This window comes from Phyllostomus discolor, chromosome 12, assembly GCF_004126475.2.
Source record: "Phyllostomus discolor isolate MPI-MPIP mPhyDis1 chromosome 12, mPhyDis1.pri.v3, whole genome shotgun sequence".
Lineage (NCBI taxonomy): Eukaryota > Metazoa > Chordata > Mammalia > Chiroptera > Phyllostomidae > Phyllostomus > Phyllostomus discolor.
The window spans coordinates 4,934,892-4,955,562 of NC_040914.2; the positions used below are offsets into that span (position 1 = coordinate 4,934,892).

The 20,671-nt window shown below is 36.0% G+C and overlaps 1 protein-coding gene across 1 annotated transcript in view; it reads left to right on the plus strand.

Moving 5' to 3' along the window:
- The window catches only part of ZNF527 (zinc finger protein 527), a 101,169-nt gene extending 81,476 nt beyond the window's left edge, over positions 1-19,693 (plus strand). Inside the window, exon 11 of the mRNA XM_028529713.2 lies at positions 17,415-19,693. Within this exon, the coding sequence (XP_028385514.2) occupies positions 17,415-18,979 (1,565 nt within the window). The 3' untranslated portion in view covers positions 18,980-19,693. The remainder of the gene's footprint in view (positions 1-17,414) is intronic.
- Positions 19,694-20,671: the final 978 nt, after the last annotated feature.

A 20,671-nucleotide genomic window follows, 5' to 3' on the forward strand; every position in this document is an offset into this window, starting at 1 on the left:
TTATCTGCCCTTCCATGCTAAATGAAAGCTTTGCTGGATAGAGCAATCTGGGATGTAGGTCCTTGCCTTTCATGACTTGGAATGCTTCTTTCCAGCCCCTTTTTGCCTGCAAGATCTCCCTTGAGAAATCAGCTGACAGTCTGATGGGAACTCCTTTGTACGTAACTGTCTCCTTTTCTCTTGCTGCTTCTAGAATTCTCTCCTTAATTTTAATTGTGGGTAATGTACTTATGATGTGCCTTGGTGTGTTCCTCCTTGGGTCCAACTTCTTTGGGACTCTCTGAGCTTCCTGGACTTCCTGGAAGTCTATTTCCTTTGCCAAATTGGGGGAGTCTTCCTTTATTATTTGTTCAAATAAGTTTTTTACTTGTTGTTCTTCCTCTTCTCCTTCTGGTACCCCTATAATTCGGTTGTTGGAATGTTTAAAGATATCCTGGAGGTTCCTAAGCCTCTCTTCATTTTTTTTGAATTCTTTCTTCATTCTGTTCTAGTTGAATGTTTCTTTCTTCCTTCTGGTCCACACTGTTGATTTGAGTCTTAGTTTTCTTCCCATCACTATTGGTTCCCTGTAAATTTTCCTTTATTTCACTTAGGATAGCCTTCATTTTTTCATCTAATTTGTGACCAAATTCAACCAATTCTGTAAGCATCCTGATTACCAGTGTTTTTAACTGTGCATCTGATAAGTTGGCTATCTCTTCATCACTTAGTTGTATTTTTTTCTGGAGCTTTGATCTATCTTTTGTTTGGGCTATTTTTTTTTTTTTTTGTCTTGACGCACCTGTTCTGTGGTGAGGGGCAGAGTCTTAGGTGTTCACCAGGGCGGGGTAACCCAGGTTGCTGGGTTGTGACACTGTATGTTGGCGAGGGGTCCAAGAGGGAACAATGGTGCTTGCCCCATTCTCTGCCGGATTTCAGTCACTTCCTCTGTTTCCCACAAGCAATTTGTGCCCTTCTGGTGCTGATTCCCATGTGGGTGGGTTTGTGTACATTCTATGACCCTGTGGGTCTCTGATGAACTCTCCTGTGAGGTTGGGAGTTTCTCCCACTTCTACCTTAACCCCCACAGTTGTTTTCAATTGGTGGTTTGAGGCTTTATTTCTCTGCACTGGGGCCCTGGGTTGCTCAGTACATCCAGCTCCCCAGTTGTTTCTCCTGGTTTCTCTGCGCATGAATGTGGGACCATCCAGTCTGCAATCCACCACCTCGCTGCATCTGCCCGCTGCAGTCTTGCCCGCCAGCTGCAGCCTTGCACGTTCCCTCCACAATCAGCAGCCTTGCTGGGTCCACCAGCCACCCCTCCTACTGGTCTGGATGAATGTTTCTTCTTTAACTCCTTGATTGTTGGACTTCCATACAGTTTGATTTTCTATCAGTTCTGGTTATTTTTTGTTTTAAAATTGTTGTTATCCTTCTTTTGGTTATGCAAGGAGGCACAGTGTATCTACCTATGCCTCTATCTTGGCTGGAAGTGGGTTTTTAATTTCTTCTGGCACCCCCATAATGCGGATGTTGTTATGTTTGAAGTTGTCCCAGAGGCTCCTTAAACTATCCTCATTTTTTTGGATTCTTTTTTCTTTTTGCTGTTCTGACTGGGTGCTTTTGTTTCCTTATATTCCAAATTGCTGATTTGATTCTCAACTTCATTACTCTGTTGTTAACTACAAATTATTCTTCATTTCAGTTAGTGTATCCTTCATTTCTGACTGAGTCTTTTTATGATTTCCATGTCTTTTTTATAGTGTTGAAGTTCTCACTATGTTCCTTCAGCTTCCTTATAACCAGTGTTTTAAACTCCAAATCTGGTAGATTGCTCGTCTTCATTTTACTGAATTCTTTTTCAGGAATTTTGTTCTGTCCTTTCATTTAGGACATGTTTGTCTCCTCATTTTGGTAGACTCCCTGTGTTTGATTGTTTGTATTAAGTGGAGATGCTACATCTCCCAGGCTTGGTAGAGTGGCCTAAGGTCTCCTATAGGGTCCAGTGGCACAGTCTCCTTCTTCACCTGAGCTGGACACTCAAGGTAAGCATCCATGTAGGCAGTATACACCCTTCTGTTGTAGTTGAGTCTTGATTGAGTCTTGATTGCTGTTGGCACATTAGTGGGAGGGATTTGTCCCCAGGCCAATCAGCTGCTAGGATTGGCTTTGATCACCATGAAGGTTCTGTTTTACAGGCGCCCACCCCATGGAGCAGGACTTACTTCAGTGGGGCTTTGGTGCTCATTGAGTCTGCCCTTGAGAGTGTCTCTTGTAGAGAAGGTTGCAGGGTGCTTCAACGTGGTCTTAAGCTGTACACTGGGTGCACTGGCTCTGGAGCCTCCCAGGAAATGCAGTCCCAGGTCAGCTGCCACCTGTGTCCTTCCAGGAGTCGCCTGGCATGAGTTACATAGTGATCTGCAAATGGCTGCTACTTGTGCTTGGCTTGGAGGTGTCCAGGAGAGGCCAGCCTATGAGGTGGCTATGACTAGTGTTGGTCCTCAGACCACTTAGTCAGAGGTATGGGACACTCTGAGGCCAGATGCTGCTTGCTTGAGAGATTTTAGGAAAGCCTGAAGCATGAGCTAAAACAGTCTAATCATCTAGAAAAGCCACTGGAAACCATCTTTGGTGGAACTGCAAATTGGGTGGGGTAGGGCCTCATATAATTACCAGGGCAGGGATAACTGTGTTAGCCAGGTTCTTAGAGCCTCAGGTATTTTGACAGCCTGCTGGGTCTGTGAAGGGAAGGCCCATCAAAGGACCAGTGGCCTCTGTCAGCACTTCTGTCTGGCAGAAAGCTACCCCTCCATCTCTTGCACTGATGTCAGGCATATCAGTTTCTCCCTGTATGTCTCTGGTGCCTTTGGAGCTGATACCCCAGAACTGGAACTCAGAAGGAGTAAGTCCAAGTAAGTCTGTGTATGACCCTTTAAGATGAACTACCTGGGATTGAAGAAACCCTTTGTCTTCACTCAGCCACAATTCCAGCTGGTTTTTACAGTGAGAAGTTATGGGGACTTCTTTTCCTGGCACTTGAACCCTGGGCTGGGGAGCCTGGTGTGGGAATGGGACCCCTTGCTCCTTACAATGGACATCTGCAGCAGAGATATCCCTCTTGATTTTTATCTACCACAGGTGGGTGTGGGACCAACCCGTTCACATCTCCACCCCTCCTACCAGCCTCGACAAGGCTTCTTCTTTATATCCTTAGTAGTAGGACTTCCATTTCAGCTAGATTTCAGGCCATTCTGAATGATGTTTGTTCTGTAGATCAGTTGTAATTTTTTTAATCCTCACCTGAGGATGTTTATTGATTTTAGAGAGAGATAAAGGGAGAGAGAATCAGAGAAAAACTTTGATGCAAGAGAGAAAAAAATCAGTTGCCTCCCATATACATCCTAACTGGGGTTGGAACCTGCAACCTAGGTATATGCCCTCACTGGAAATCAAACCCGCAACCTTTTGGTGTATGGGATGGTGCTCCTACCAACTGAGCCATGTGGCCAGGGTGTAATTTTTAAAGAAAAGGTTTTTTTTTTTTTTTAATTTTAGAGGAAGAGAGGAAATGAGAGAGAGAGAGGAAAAAAAACCCATCAGTTTGTTGTTCCATTTATTTATGTATTCATAGGTTGCTTCTTGTATGTGCCCTAACCAGAGATCAAAACCACAACTTTAGCATATCAGGACAGTGCTCTAAGCAACTGAGCTATCCAGCCCAGGCCTAGCTGTAATTTTTCTGTGGTTGTGGGAGAATGTGAGTACCATGTTGATGCTGCCATTTTGACCAGACTTGTGTAAAACTTTTTATTGTGTCTGGAGTTAATAATTATCTGGGGGTTTAGTCTATTTGCCCTTCTGCCTACTTTAAGACACTCAGACACATTGGGTAATCTGTTGATTTCATTATCTAGGAGAAGTTCCCAGAGTCTTCAGATATGCCTTACTCTAGACAAATGCCTCATTACATCTGCATCTACTGAATTTGGGTTTATCCATTGTTTTCTCATGATTAGACTGAGCTTTAATGCACTTTTTTTAAAGGCTGCCACAAAAATAATACTGTGTTCCTCTCAGTTCATCATACCAAGTGATTCATAATGTTAATGTCTTAATATTGATGTTAGATTTGAATACTTGGTGGTGTCTGCCTTGTTTCTCCATTTCAAGTTACAGTTTTTCTTTTTTTAATTATGTTGGAGGAGATACTTTGAGACTATTCAGATTCTTCTAAAACTTTTCTTCACTAATTTTAGCATCCATTGGCTTAATAGATCTTGTCTGCAACAGTTATTACTGTTGTCTTGCCCTAATATTGATTTTTTCACTTCCCTCTTTTCTTATATTAATTAGGATTGTTCTTCAGGGAAGAACTGTTCTTCTCTCCCATTTCATTATATATTCAATTATTTCTTATGTCTATGGAATCATGGTTTTTATTTTTTCTGTGAGGTAGATCCAATGAATCTTTATTTTGAGGCTAAAATTGTTCTAGCTTTGCCCATTGGCCTTTCCTTCAAGTTAGTTTCTTTGAACTTTTGAAATGTCCCCACCCATTATTTTTGTGTGTGTGCAGTTCAAGATGTTCCAGATTCATATAGTTTTACTTACCCCAGCTTTAAATCAAGCACTTCTCCAAGGAGTCCTGGTTCCTTATATTTGAAAATGATGTTTAGAAGCCAAGGTCTGAATGTCATTACTCCTAGGCCCTCACCATAGATTTAGCTGGGAAATATCTATATGTACACTAACGCACACACAGACATATACACACTTCTAGGTTTTTGCCTCTATCTTTTTATGTATTGGAACTATCAATTTATATTGATATCCTGATTCTGTTCCTGATCAACAGGGTTTATTGTAGCCTTCCTCATTTACTTATTTATAATTTCCTTTTATGGTAACGAGAAACAATATATTTACCTATTGCTCAGTTTTAATATTTACATAAAGTAATTTCAGAATTTCCTATCTATTTCTCTGTAAGAAACAAATTTACTAACTAGATTACATTATTTTGGTATGTTTTTCTTATCTTTAATCTTATAGTATTCAGTCAGAATGGTATTTTTCAAAATTATTTAGGTTAGTATTTTTAGGTTCATTTGTATACTATTTTTGGTTCCTACCCCATCCTGGTTGGGTTACATTGTTTTTTGTTTGTTTGTTTGTTTTTTGTTTTTTGTTTTTTTTTTGTGGGGGGTTTTTTGGGTCTCTGAAACATTAGTATGCTATAAAAAATAAAATCAGAGCTTTTCAAGAATATATTCTCAGATAAGGCAAAGCTAAGGGAGTTCATCATCACCAAGCCCTTATTATATGAAATGTCAAAGGGGTTTATGTTGGAAAAAGAAGATCAAAACTAAGAACATTAGAATGACAACAAACAACCATCAACAACTGAATCTAAAAAACAAAAACAAACTAAGCAAACAACTAGAACACGAATAGAATCATGGATATGGAAATCATTTGGAGGGTTATCAGCTCAGAGGGGGAAAAGGAATAGGGATTTAGAACCATAAATGGGTAGGTACAAAATAGACAAGGGGATGTTAAGGACATATAAACAATGGAGAAACCAAAGAACTTACATGCACAACCCATGGACATGAACTAAAGAGGGAGGGAATTGCTGGAGGGAAGGGGGGAACCAGGTAGAGAGGGGCAAAGGGAGGAAAATTGGGACAACTGTAATAGCATAATCAATAAAATATACATAAAAAAGTGGAAAAAAAGAATATATCCTCCATACTTACCTGGCAGGGAAGATACCATGATCAAGAATATATCCCAAGAAATGTGTTGTTCCCTTCTCATGCCTACCATCCTGTTTCCGTTTGCTTCTTCCTTGTACCCCTTTATTATACACCCTTTGTAGATTACCAGTCTCTTTTTTCCTCAGGTTTGTCCTTTCTGTTTCTTTTGCACAAATGAGCAGAAATATATGTAGTTTTTTGTATCTCCTTATATGCTTCATGAAGTAGCATACCATAGACTCTTTGCATATTGCTTTTTCACTGAGTTATATCTATAAGAACTCACTTCATATTAGTTAATAGGGAGCTTTCTTAGTTTTTAAAAAGATTTTATTTATTTATTTTTAGAGAAAGAGGAAGGAGAAAGAGAAGGAGAGAAACATCAATGTGTGGTTGAATCTCATGTGCCCCTCACTGGGGACCTGGCCTACAACCCAGGCATGTGCCCTGACTGAGAATCAAACCTGCAACCCTCTGGTTTGCAGCCTGCCCTGAATCCACTGAGCTACACCAGCCAGGGCAACTTTCTCATTTTTTAATAGCTGCAGAATATTCCTTTATGTGGAAGTTATTGTAATTTTTTCCGCCACTCTCTAATGTGTGGACATTTAGGTTGCTTGCAATATTTTACAATTACAAACAATGCTACAGTGAATAACCTTGTACTTATGTATTTTTTGTGTTGTCGAGGCTGTGTTTTCAGGGCAGGTCCCTAGATGTTAGATCACCGAGTAAGTACATATGTAATTTTATTAAGAATTTCTAAATTCCCCTCCAGGAAGGTTGTACCAGTTTGATTTCTATATTAATTTTCTATTGCTGCTATAACAAATTACCACCATGTTAGTAGCTTAAAACAATAGAAATTTATTATCTTTTAGCTGTGGAGTCCGAAAGTCAGAAATGAGCCTTACAGGGCTCGAATCAAGATATCAACAGCCTGCCTTCCTCCTGAAGGTTCTTTGGGAGAAATTGTTTCTTTGCCTTTTTTTTCTTTAGAGCGTTTACCAGTTCTTTCATTTTCCACTTTGTAGAATTACTTTGTTTGAAATGTAGGGTTTATATGCAGTTTAGAATTAAGTTTTGTTTTTTGAACAAATCTGAATATCATTTCTATTTAATAAGTGAAAGCCCAACTGCATTTTTGATATATTTGGGCCTAATCCTGTATATAGTTTTGTGATTTTTTTTTATTTTACAGTTTTTAAAAGAAACTTTTACTATCTGTTTCCCTAGCCTTTTTTGTCACATAATACTTTATTTTTTATAATAATTAGGAAAAATTCCCTTTTATCGCATGTTTACCTTCATGGTATTAGCTCCTCTGTTTATGTAGACAATGTTCCTTTCTGCTACTCGATTGGTGAGCTTTAAAAACAAGCCTTTCATTTTTACTCGTTACAGATGAGTAAGCTTATTTTACTTTCCCATTCTCTTCCCAAATTTAGTTATTTATACTGTTTTTACATTGTCAAGACATATTATATTTACATGCTATTGTGTCACATTTATACCAACCTTTTATTTAGCTCTTAGTTTCATAGTGAAGTTTATGAAGTATTTTCTCCTAGTTCTTTTGCCAAAATTTTTCTAGACATTAGTTGATTGGCTGAGGTTTGTCCTCTAGCAGCTTCATAAAAAAGAACTTGTGCAAACAATGTCCTCCCAAGTTCTGTTTATAATCAACCATTCTTACAATACTGGTGTTAAATGTTTTTTTGAAGAAGTTTGATGATAGATTGATGTTCTTCCTTTATGTGTAAGTAGCTTTATAGTTTTTTGGTCTTCCAGATGGCTTTTCTAAGTCATTTTATTAAGGCATATCTCCATCTTCACCATTTTGGGTCACTTTTTTCTGGTACAAAAGTGTTCTTTTTTAGAATGAAGAGTCAAGTTTTTTATTTTAGTAAATATTTTTTTTAGTAATAAAGTTAAAAATACAGAAAAGTATAGAGAATAATATAATGCCTAGAATTGATGATTGTTAATATTTTAATATATTTTTATTTTTTGATAAAGAGATAAATTGTCATAAGTTTTCTTTGTTCCTCATTCTCATTTCACTCCCTCATCTACATCTTGATCTTAGAAATGACAGTTGTGGATTCAGTGTATGTCATTCCAGTTCATTTTTAAAACTTTTTATTGTAAACTTCTATGCATCTGTAAAATAAAAAAGTGTCTTTATTTTCATAGGTAGTGTTTTTTTATGTTTTATTCTGCAACTTGCTTTTTATTACTCAATGTTGAAATTTATCCTTTATTAATCCTTAAGTAGTATGATTTTGTTCTTTTTAAAATGCTATATAATATTCCCTGTTTTGAATTTACCACACTTTATTTAACCATTTTCCTACTGATTGATAGACATTTAACTTGTTCCCATGTTTTGCATCCCACTAGTAGCATGATATGTTTCCATACACATGCACATAAGAGTTTGTTAAGTGTTTGTACCTGGAAGTAGAATTGCTGGGGCATAGAAGTACACATTTTACTTTCCTAGATACTCAACTGTTCTTGAAGGTGATTATATCAATTTATACACACCTACTAACCATGTCTGGAGAGTTCCTGTTTCATTATTCCTTTGATATTCTCCAATTTAAGTTTTTAATATTGTCCTTGATATTATCTAATTTAAATCTTGCCATAATGATGGAGAGAAATACTTTTGAAGTAGTTTTGATTTGTTTAGTAAAATTGAGCATCTTTCCAGAAATGAATTGTTCACTTAGTTTTTTTTCTCCTGCTAATATTTTTAACCCATTCTTTGGAGTTGGATTATTTGTAATTTTTTGTACTGATTTTTAGAACTTCTTTATATATTCTAGGCACTAACTATTTTTCTATAACATGTATTTTGGTTGTCTTTTGCCCAGACTGTCCCTTGTGTTTTAACTGTGGTGCATTTTCTGTCACCCAGTTTTTTACTTTTTATTGAATTTATTGGGGTAACACTGATTAACAAAATTATACAGGTTACAGGTGTACAATTCTACAACACATCATCTGTACACTGTATTGTACGTTCACCACCCAGTCTCAAGGCTCCATCCATCACCATTTACCCCACCTGTACCTCCCTCTACTTCCCCACACCCCACCATTACCCAGTAATCACCATACTGTTGTCTGTGTCCATGAGTCTTTTTCTTTTCCTATGCTCGATCCCTCGATGCCCCCACCTTCCACCCCCACATCCATCCTAACTGTTGTCAGACTGATCTCTATGAGTATGTGTCTGTTTTGCTTGTTCAGTTCATTTTGTTGATCAGATTCCACATATGAGTGAAATTGTATGGTACTTGTCTTTCTCTGACTGGCTTATTTCACTTAACATCCACTAGGTCCATCCACTCAAAAGCTAAGATTTCCTTCTTTTTTATGGCTAAGTAGTATTGCACGGTGTTAAGTGTACCACGCTTTTATATTCACTCATCTATTGATGGACACTTGGGTAGCTTTCAAATCTTGGCTATTGTCAATAATGCTGCAGTGAACATAGGGGTTCATATATTATTTAGAATTAGTGTTTTGAATTTCTTTGGATAAATTCCCAGAAGTGGAGTCACTGGGTCATAAGGCAGTTCTATTTTTAAATTTTTCAGGTTTCTACTACATACTGCTTTCCACAGTGGCTGCACCAATTTTCATTCCTACCAACAATGCATTAGGGTTCCCTTTTGTCCACACCCTTGCCAAGACTTATTTGTTGATTGATTGATGATAAATCAATAAATTCTGACAGATATGATACCTGATTTTTTAAAAGATTTTATTTATTTATTTTTAGAGAGGGAAGGGAGGGAGAAAGAGAGAGAGAGAGAAACATCAATGTGTGGTTGCTGGGGATCATGGCCTGCAACCCAGGCATGTACCCTGACTCGAAATCAAACCTGCAACACTTTGGTTCACAGCCCTCACTCAGTCCACTGAGCTACACCAGCCAGGGCTAATACCTCATTTTTTCAATTTTAATTTTTCTGACAGTGACCTTGAGCATCTTTTCATATGTATATTGACCATCTGTTTTTCCTCTTTTGAGAAGTGTCTATTCAGATCCTTTGCCTATTTTTTAATTGGGTTATCTTCCTGATGTTGACTTGTATAAAGACTTTCTGTATTTTGGAAATTAACCCCTTATTAGATATATCATTGGCAAATATGTTCTCCCATATAGTGTATTCTCTTTTTATTTTGTTGGTGGTTTCTTTTGCTGTGCAAAAGCTTTTTAGTTTGTGATAGTCCCATTTGTTTATTTTTTCCTTTGTTTCCCTTGCCCTTAGAGATATTTCAACTAAATTATTGCTACAAGAGATGTCTGAAATGTTACTGCTTATGTTTTCTTCTGGGATATTTATGGTTTCACAACTTACATTTAAAACTTTATTCCATTTTGAGTTTATTCTTGTTTATGGTTTAAATCAGTGATTCTTTTTTTTTTTGCATATACCTGTTTAATTTCCCAACACCAACACCATTTATTGAAAATACTGTCTTTACTTCATTGTATGCTCTTGCCTCCTTTGTCAAATATTAACTTACAATAAAAAGAGTAGATTTATTTCTGGGTTCTCTATTCTGTTCCATTAATCTTTATGACTGCTCTTATGACAGGGCCAGACTGCTTTGATTACAGTGGCCTTATAGTATAGTTTGATATCAGGTATTATGATAGCTTCAACTTTGTTCTTTTTTTTTCAAGGTTGCTAGGCTACTCTGGGTCTTTTGGTTCTGTATAAATTTTTGGAATATTTTTTCTAGAGCTCTGAAATATGCCATTGGTATTTTAGGAACAATTGCATTGAATCTATAGATTGCTAATGACAATATGGACATTTTTTTTAGTGGGAGAGAGAGAATTAGAGAGGGAGAAAGAAATATTGATGTCGGAGAGAAATATCAATCAGTTGCCTCCTCTATGCACCCTAGTCAGGGATCAAACCTGCAGTCTTAGTATGTGCTGTCCCTGGAAATCGAGCTCACAAACTTGGGGTACAGGATGATCCTCCAATTAACTGAGCCACCAGGCCAGGGCAGTATAGACACTTTAATGATGTTAATATTTTCAGTCTAAGAACACAGTATATGCTTTAACTTATTTATGTCTTCCTCAATTGTTTCTTCAATGTCCTATAGTTTTCCAAGTACAAGTCTATCACCTCCATGGTTAAATTTATTCCTACGTATTTAATTTTTGTTGTTGTTGGGATTGTTTTCTATTTTCTCTTTCTGATAGTTTTTTTATTTATATATAAAAATGCCACCAGTTCTTAATATTAATTTCATATCTTGCTACTTTGCCAAGTTAATTTATTAGGCCTAGTGTTCTTTTGGTGGAGTCTTTGTGATTTTCTATGTACAATATCATGTCATGTAGAAACAGAGTTTTATTTCCTTTTTTTCATTTTGGATGCCATTTATTTCTTCTTCTTGTCAGATTGCCATGTCCAGGACTTCCCATACTATGTCGAATAAGAGTGGTGAAAGCAGACATCCCTGTTTTGTGTCTGATCTGAAGGGAAACTTTTATCTTTGCCCATTGAGTATGATGTTGGCTATAGGTTTTTCATATACAGTCTTTTAATAAAGGTATGTCTCCCCTATTCCTACTTTGCTGAGAGTTTTTATCATAAATATGTGCTGGATTTTATTGAATGCTTTTTCTGCATCTATTGACATGATCATTTGATGTTTATCTTACATTTTATTTATGTGATGTACCACATTTACTGGTTTGCAAATATTGCACCAATTTGGCACTCCTGCAGTAAGTTCCCCTTGATTGTGGTATACAAGTGTATACCACATTTAAATGTATCGCTGTATTTGATTTGCTAATATTTTGTTGAGGACTTTAGCACCTATGATTATCAGGGATATTAGCCTATCACTTTCTTCTGTTGTACTTGATTTTGGAATTAGGGTAATGGTGACCTTGTAAAAAGAGCTTGTAAGTCTCCCTCCTCTTGAATTTACAGAGTAGTTTGAGTAGGATAAGTGTTATTTCTTCTTTAAGTGTTTGGTAAAATTCACCTGTGAATCCATTCTGTTCAGGACTTTTGTTTGCTGGGAGCTTTTTGATTACTCCTTCAATTTCATTAGTTGTAATCAATCTGTTCAGGTTTTCTGATTCTGTCTGATTCAGTTTTGGAAGATTGTATTATTTCTAAAAATTTATTTCACCCAGGTTGTCCGTTTTGCTGGTGTATTTTCTTGCAGTTCTTTGTATTTCTGTGATGACAGTTGCTACTTCTCTTTGATTTCTGATTCTGTTTATTTGGATCATCTCTCTTATATCTTCATGAGTCTGGTTAAAGGTTTCTCAATCTTGTTTATCTTTTCAAAGAACTAGCTTTTGATTTCATTGATGTTTTTTGTATTTTTTTGGTCTCTGTGTCATTTATTTTGACTGACCTTTATTATTTCTTTGTTTTTCTTACTCTGGGATTTGTTTGTTGATCTTTTTCTAGTTCTTTTACTGCAGGGTTAGATTGTTTATTTGAGATATTTTTTTTTTTTTTTTTTTTTTTTTTTTTTAGGTAGGACTGTAATGCTATGAACTTCTTGCTCAGGACTGCTTTCATTGTGTACCATAGATTTTACATTCTTTGTGTTCATTATCATTTGTTGCTAAGTAATTTTTTAAATTCTTCCTTGATCTCATTGTTAACCCATTCATTGTTTAATGTCGTGCTATTTAGCCTCCAGGTGTTTAAATGTTTTTCAATATTTTTACTATAGAGGACTTCTAGTTTCATGCCATTGTGGTTGAAGATAATGCTTGATATGATTTCAATCTTCATGAATTTGTTAAGACTTATTTTGTGTTACAACATGAGGTCTATCTTTGAGAATGTGCCATGTGCTGTTAAGAAGAATGTATATTCTACTGCTTTGGGATGAAGTGTTTTGTAAATACCAATTAAATCCATTCAATGTAGTCTATCATTTAAGATCACCATTTCCTTGATGATTTTTTGTCTGGAAGTTCTATCTGCTGATGACATGTGGTATTAAATCCCCCTACTATGACTGTATTCTTATCATCTTTCTCTTAAATTCCACCAAGATTTCCTTCATATATTTAGGTGCTCCTATATTGTGTGGATATGTTTATAAGGGTTATATCCTCTTGTTGGATCAATCACTTTTTTATTATGTAATGCCATACTGTGTCTCTAGTTTTGGCCTTTGTTTTTAAGTCTATTTTGTCAGATATAAGTATTGCTTCCCGAGCTTTTTATTCATTTCCCTTAGCATTCAATTTTTTTCCATCACTTCACTTTCATCCTGTTTAAATATTTTGTTCTGAGGTGGTTCTCTTGTAGGTAGCATATAAATGGGTCATGTTACCTTATCCATTCAGCCACCCTATGTCTTTTGATTAGAGCATTTAATCCACTTCCACTTGAAGTTATTATTGATAGGTATTTATTTATTGTTTTTTTCTTTATATGTAGTTTCCTCTCTCCATCTATTCCTTCTCTTAAATCAATCCCTTTAATATTATTATTAAATAATAATAATAAATATTATTTAAATCTTCTTTAAAATAATTTTATAGGACCTTTTTAGTGTTTCTGTATACCATACTTCCTCCTGCCTTCCAATTACTTATATTCCAATTGTAATCATCATTCTTTGCCTTCACTTCAAATTTTCTTCCATTGTCTTATCACTTGTAATCTGGCTTCTGCCCGTCTAGTTTCATTAAATTCAGGTGCCTGTCTTCATTTTCATATTCCCCATCTTAATGAGGTATATAAAATAGCTCTGACCACAATTCTATTCCTCTGTCCAAATCTGTGTCCTCTTTCTCTCTCCCTTTAACTAGATCCTGTTCCTATTTTTGTCTTTTCTTCATTCAACCCTAACATCTTTATTATATTAATCTGGATGTCTATCCAGTGCTTCCTAATAGACCATTCTTGGATGACAGAAATGACCTGTATCTGTGCTTTCCAATACAATAACCATGTTTTACTACTGAGCAATTAAAATATGGCTAGGTTTGACAGAGAAACTAAAGCTTTAAACTTCTGGGAATCTTTCTGAAGAAACCTGAAACACCTATTTGAGGAATATATGCACCTCTATGTTCACTGAAGCATTATTTACAATAGCTTTTGGAAGCAGCCCAAGTGGTCATCAGTAGATGAGTAGATAAAAAAGCTATGGTACATTTTATATAATGGAATACTACTTGATCTTAAAAAAGGAAGAAAATTTTACTCATTGTGACAGCATGCATGGACCTGGAGAACATTATGCTTAGTGAAATAGGCAGTCAGAGAAAGACAAGTACCATATGATTTCACACATATGTGGAATCTAATAAACAAACTGAACTAAGAAGCAAAACAGAGACAGACTCAGAGAGCAGGCTGACAGCTTTGATGGGGAAGGTTGGGAGGGTGGAGGGATTGAGCAAAAAAGAAAAAAAGAAAGAAAGAACACCTGGACATAGACCACAGTATGGTGATTGTGGGGGGAGGGGAACTAGGTGGAGGTAGAGGAGGCTATAAGGGAGATAAATGGTAATAGAAAAAATAAAATAAAATAAAAATAAAAATTTTAAGAACAAACTACTGATACATACACCAAAAAGTTTTTAATTAAATTAATTAAATTGCTCTATGTGTTTAGTGGCTGCCTTATTAAACAGCATAATTCTATACAGCCTTTTACAGAAGGAGATCCAATCTATAGTTATGTGTGTCATTAGGTTATTCATTGGAACATATTTTGGGGATTAGCAGAAAACTCCCTCCTTCTTAAGATTTCCCCATAAGGTACAAGTCTTAGTTATTGTTGTTTTTTAAAGAAAAAGTCACATATGTATATACAGCATAAGGAAAATAGTATTATTGTAATAACATTTTCTTATGACTGATGATTTTACTGGACTTAATCTGGTAATCACATCATAAGGAATATAAATATCAAATCACTATATTGTACACCTGAAACTGCCATATTTTATGTGAACTATACTTTAATTTAAAAAGATTTCCCCATAGGTCTTATCCTTTTTTTCTCAGATTTCCCACTAGACTGTGCTGGGTTTCAGACCAGGTCCACAGTTCTTTTCCTCTTCCAACATCATACATAAGCCTACTTACTATGTAGTTCTGACTGGATTTCAAATTTGATCATACTTTAACTTATAACTTCTATCTATTTACAGACCATATTCAGTTGGAAATTACAAACCTAAAACATTTCCTGGACACATTTTAACCTCAAAGAGTTTACCTCTCCTATTTTTGGCCTTGCCACTTGACCATCAATCTATTTCAAAATACTATGATGTAATAGATATCACATGAGCCTCAAAATCAAATTTAATAATATCTAAGCCTACTTAGTGGTGGCTATAAGAATTACTTAATGAGTATACATTAATTTGTTTCATTTTATGATAAACATAACCAGATATATATAACGAGCCAGACACTGCTAGATATGTTATGTATAGGGTGGAGCAAAAGTAGGTTTACAGTTGTGGGGACATGAAACACAGAGTGATTCTTATATTATTATTTATTACTATAATATTTTTCATGTGAACAACTGTAAACCTACTTTTGCCCCACTCTGTATTATGCCTAATTTTTATACCATACTTACAATGTCATATGATTTTACCTACTAGGAAACTGAGGCTCAAGAGGTAGATTAATCAGTTTGGTAAAGGCAGAATACCTAACTAGCTAGATGCAGAGTTTGGATTCAAACTCACCTTTGTCTGACCCCAAATCCTGTGTTGTTTCCACTCTGCCACATAGATGCCCATTTAGCTCTCTTCCATTTTGCCTGAATCTATGACTTCCCTTTTCCCTTCAGTCAGTTACTGATAACAATGAATTGTCTTTTTTCTTTTGCTGAGTGCCATCATGAAACCATTGACTTCTAAGTATTTCTCTATTTCAATCATAGTGAATATGTTTTCCACATGGACAATATGTATTTCCTGTTTTATACTTTCCCCTGGAAATACCTCATTTGGAGTTCTTCCTGCTACAGTGTTTATCTACCTACCTAACTCCATAATATTCTTTTTTTTAAGAGAGTGTTTGGAGCTCCAGGCACCTCAGAATCCCCCATATCAGAAATGTCTGTAATCTCCTCCCATCAGGCTTCTTTTACTTACCATTGAGTTATGTACTGTATAAAGCTACAGTTTTCCTGGAGTGGGGAAGATTTATTCTTGGTAAGAGGGAATATAGTGGTCCTGAGTGATAGATATAGGAGAAGAGGTTTAGGGAAGTGAGTGAGGAAACAGAAGTAGTTGCTCTTCTATAGCGAGAGCAACATTGTGGATCCAACAGGGGATAAGTGAACAAAGAAAGCCCTTTCAGGCATGGCTTGAGGTAGGGGTCCAAGTAGGAAAATATCTTTGGCTGTACATAGGAGGAACTGTGGAGGGGTGGGCTTTCTTCAAAGTAGAGAATATATTAGAAAGAAAAATAATACAGATGAATAATATGTTGTTTACTTTTCAGTTTTATACTGACCTAGTGTATTTGCCACTTTATTTTCAATAGATTGCAAACAGTTATGGAAAGAATAATTAACCCCAAAGCTAATATGTGCAGTCCTAAAATAACCACTGAGCACATCAAAGTGTGAAAATGACTCCATCACTGAAATAATTACTTATATTTTGGAACCCTTATCAAAGCCTTAAAAGTCAAACTCACATTCTTCAGGACTTATTCCTTAGTTAAAGTAGAGAGTTTTGATCACTGATTTTCTGACACTTGCTCCACTCATAATCATTATCTTATTATCTAATTTTTATGTGACATATTGAATTTTTATGCACAGAATTTTTCTCTTTCTCATTAGAGTTTTAAAAAGGGAAAATGACCTATGTCTCAGACTTTTTTCTCCTCTACAAGGTGCTCTAGTAATAGGTTCCATATGCTTGAATATATTATCTGATTATTGTAATGTGACAGTAAAAGAACTTTCTTGCTTTTCTCTTTTTGAGATTATCTTATGAACAATAGTTTTCTTTCTATTTGATCTCAACAAATATCCCCTCCTGAAAGTATCAAGTATGTACTGAGATGTCATATTTTTCTCAATGATGAGAAATGTTGACCTCAAGATTCCTACTGGACACTGAGAAAAAAAATTCCCCTTGGGTCCCATAAAATTTTAAAGATGTTGAGCATTCTGTCAGCATTCATAGATTCTACAAAATGCTGCCATTGTCCTAGGCACTGGATGCAGCTGTGTGAAAAAAAAGAAGTAAGCAATCCCTGCCCTCATGGACCTTTTCACCCTATGAATAGCACTGGATAGTGCAGGATGCACTGGAAACTTTAAGGACTAGACACAGGAAAACTGTCATTGTGATCAAATCAATTATGTCCAATTCTTTATCTTTTCAGCATTTAGCTTTGTCTACATCTTGATGCCCTACATTTAATCTGTTACCCCAGTCACCTCTTCCTCATTACCAACACATACCTTCCTCTAGCAGTTCTTTTTATTCTTTGTATTTTGTTCATATTGTATAATATAATTTGAGAGATGTCAGAATGATATAGTTTCTTTCTTTATTCCTTCAATTAAACTCTTCAATTTCTTCTATGATAGTTTTCTTTCTCATTGCAAAGGAAAAAAGGATACACTTGCTTTCTTGATATTTTTCAGACTGGGAGTCTTGGTATGAAATCAAGGAATTATCTCCAGTATGGTACATTGATGAAGAGGAAATATCCCAGAGCATAGTAATGGGAAGACTTACAGATCATGACTTTGAATGCTCCAGTTTCAGAGAAACTTGGAAATATGAGGATGAATTTGAGCATTGTCATGGAAATCAGGAGAGGCATTTCAGGCAAGTGGCAAGTCTTAAGAAAATATATGCTGTGAAAACAGACAATGAATATAATAATTCTGACAGAAATATTCTCTTGAATTCAGTACTTTTAACACAACAGACAGTTTCTACATTACAGCAGATACATGAATTTGATATTTATGATAAAATGTTCCCCCTAAATTCAGTCCTAATTGAAAATAAAAGACAACATGCTCAGAAGGAATCTTTGATAGGTAATAAATATAAAGAATTCAAACAGAGCACATACTTTAATAAAGATATAGGCATTCCTCCTGGGGAGAAGCCTTATAAAAGTAATGATTTTTCAAATCTTTTAAGTTTCCATTCATTACTTACTCAACATCGAACAACTCATTTTGGAAAATTACCTGATGAATGTGGTGGTGCCATTAGTTGTTACTCATCATTTACTCAACCTCAGAGAATTCACAGTAGAAAGAAACCATATGCATGCAATGACTGCGGAAAAGCCTTTAGCCATGACTTCTTTCTCAGTGAACATCAGACAACTCATATTGGAGAGAAACCATATGAGTGTAAGGAATGCAACAAAGCCTTTAGACAGAATGCACACCTTGCTCAACATCAGAGAATCCACACTGGAGAAAAACCCTTTGCATGTAATGAATGTGGGAAGGCCTTTAGCCGTTATGCCTTCCTTGTTGAACATAAGAGAATTCACACAGGAGAGAAACCATATGAATGTAAGGAATGTAATAAAGCCTTCAGACAGAGTGCACACCTTAATCAACATCAGAGAATTCACACTGGAGAGAAACCCTATCAATGTAATCAATGTGGAAAAGCCTTCAGCAGACGCATAGCCCTTACTCTGCATCAAAGAATTCATTCAGGAGAGAAACCCTTTAAATGTAATGAATGTGGGAAGACCTTTGGCTATCGCTCACACCTTAATCAACATCAGAGAATTCATACTGGAGAAAAGCCCTATGAGTGCATCAAATGTGGGAAGTTTTTCCGGACTGATTCACAACTTAATCGACATCATAGAATCCATACTGGAGAGAGACCTTTTGAATGCAGTAAATGTGGGAAAGCCTTCAATGATGCTTTAGTTCTAATTCATCATAAGAGAAGTCATGCAGGAGAGAAACCCTATGTATGTAACAAATGTGGGAAAGCTTTCAGTTGTGGCTCATACCTCAATCAACATCAGAGAATTCATACTGGGGAGAAACCCTATGAATGCAATGAATGTGGGAAGACTTTCCATCAGATATTGTCCCTTAGGCTACATCAGAGAATTCATATTGGAGAAAAATCCTATAATTGCAATGAATGTGGGAGTAATTTTAGCTGTGTCTCCACCCTTAGACGACATCAGAAAATTCATAATAGAAAAACACTCTGATTATAACAAGAATAAGAAAGAAAACATTTAGTCACCACTCAGTCCTTATTAAATAAATATCAGTGAATTCTTTGGTTAGCAGTTCTATGAATATAGTGCATATGGGAAAGCCTTCAGTTCATGAGCATTCCTTATTTGAAATAGCCCTAGTAGTAGACATCTGTTACTTCGTGATCTGTTCTGTGCCCTTTTTGAGACTTAGCTTACCTTAATGCATGTGATTCTGGTGAAACCATTAGGGAGGGCAGTGTCAGGTCATAGGCTGGCCAGTTATTTCCCTTGACCTAGTGATTAATAAGGAATTGGCAAATGGCCCTGTCTGGACTGTTAGAGCTCTAGTGGCTATTATGATGGATAGTAAGAGAAGTTTTTTTTTTTAATTGCAAGTTTCAAGGATTAGTGAGGTTAAAAACTTACCAGCAAGGTTTTTGTCTGTTTTTTGTTTTTTGTTTTGCCATTACATGAGAAAACCTATTCCAAGATAAATCCAACACAGATGAAAATGGAGGTGAGAGACAGAAATCTGATGAAACTCTTTGATTTCTTTGATCCAGGCATGCCTGAACTCTACACCATCCCTCACTTTTATCATTTTTGTGATCCAGTTAAAAAAATGTGTGTGTGTGTGTGTGTGTGTGTGTGTGTGTTTCCTTAGTTAATTTGAATTGGATTTTTTTTCTCTTGGAATTAGAGTCCTGATGTATATACTATATGTTTGCTACACATGTAAGAAAGCCTTGATCTTTTCTTTTTGAGGGGGGGGAGTATTATTTATTTTTAGATAGAGGGGGAGGGGGGAAGAGAAGGAGAGAAACATTAATGTGTGGTTGCTTCTCACATGCCCCCTACTGGGGACCTGGCCTGTAACTCAAGCATGTGCCCTGACTGGGAACTGGCAAACCTTTGGTTCACAGGCTGATACTCAGTCAACTAAGCCACATCAGCCAGAGCAGAAAGCCTTGATCTTTTATATGGCATAATTATTTATCCTAAGGAGAAAATTTGTGATATAACAAATATGCAAAAGTTGAATACATGATTTCATAAAGCTGATAGAATTGCTTCATTTTATTTGTTGATAATTTAGTATTTATTACTCTGTTTCACAGTATGGATGATATTTTTTAATTCTTCTAGTAAAACTCCATAACAGTCCTACTCACAGGAAATTAAAATAATTTAGGGCCCTGGCTGGCGTAGCTCAGTGGATTGAGTGCAGGCTGGGAACCAAAGTGTCGCAGGCTCAATTCCCAGCCAGGGTACATTCCTGGGTTGCAGGCCATAACCCCCAGCAACCACACATTGATGTTTCTCTCTCTCTCTATCTTCCTCCCCTCTCTCTCTAAAAATAAATAAATAAAAACTTTTAAAAAATAGTTTTAAAAAAATAATTCATGGCAGTGACTGACCTTAGACCTTCAAAGAAAGAATCACAAGCTAAGAGAATAATGGATTCATCAGTTTAGTGAATGGCTCTTCATTTTATTTTATTATTATTTTTTGGCTCTTCATTTTAAAGATATTATTTAATTTTCTGCTTCTGGCATGGGTTTAAACATATTTCATGATAACATATAATAAGAGAATTGTAAACGAGGTCTTATGGTGAGTTGTAAACTTCGTTTAAGAAGTTTATGGATAACTACTTTGGAACTCAAGATATCAGATAAAAGACATTGCTGGCAGGTAAAA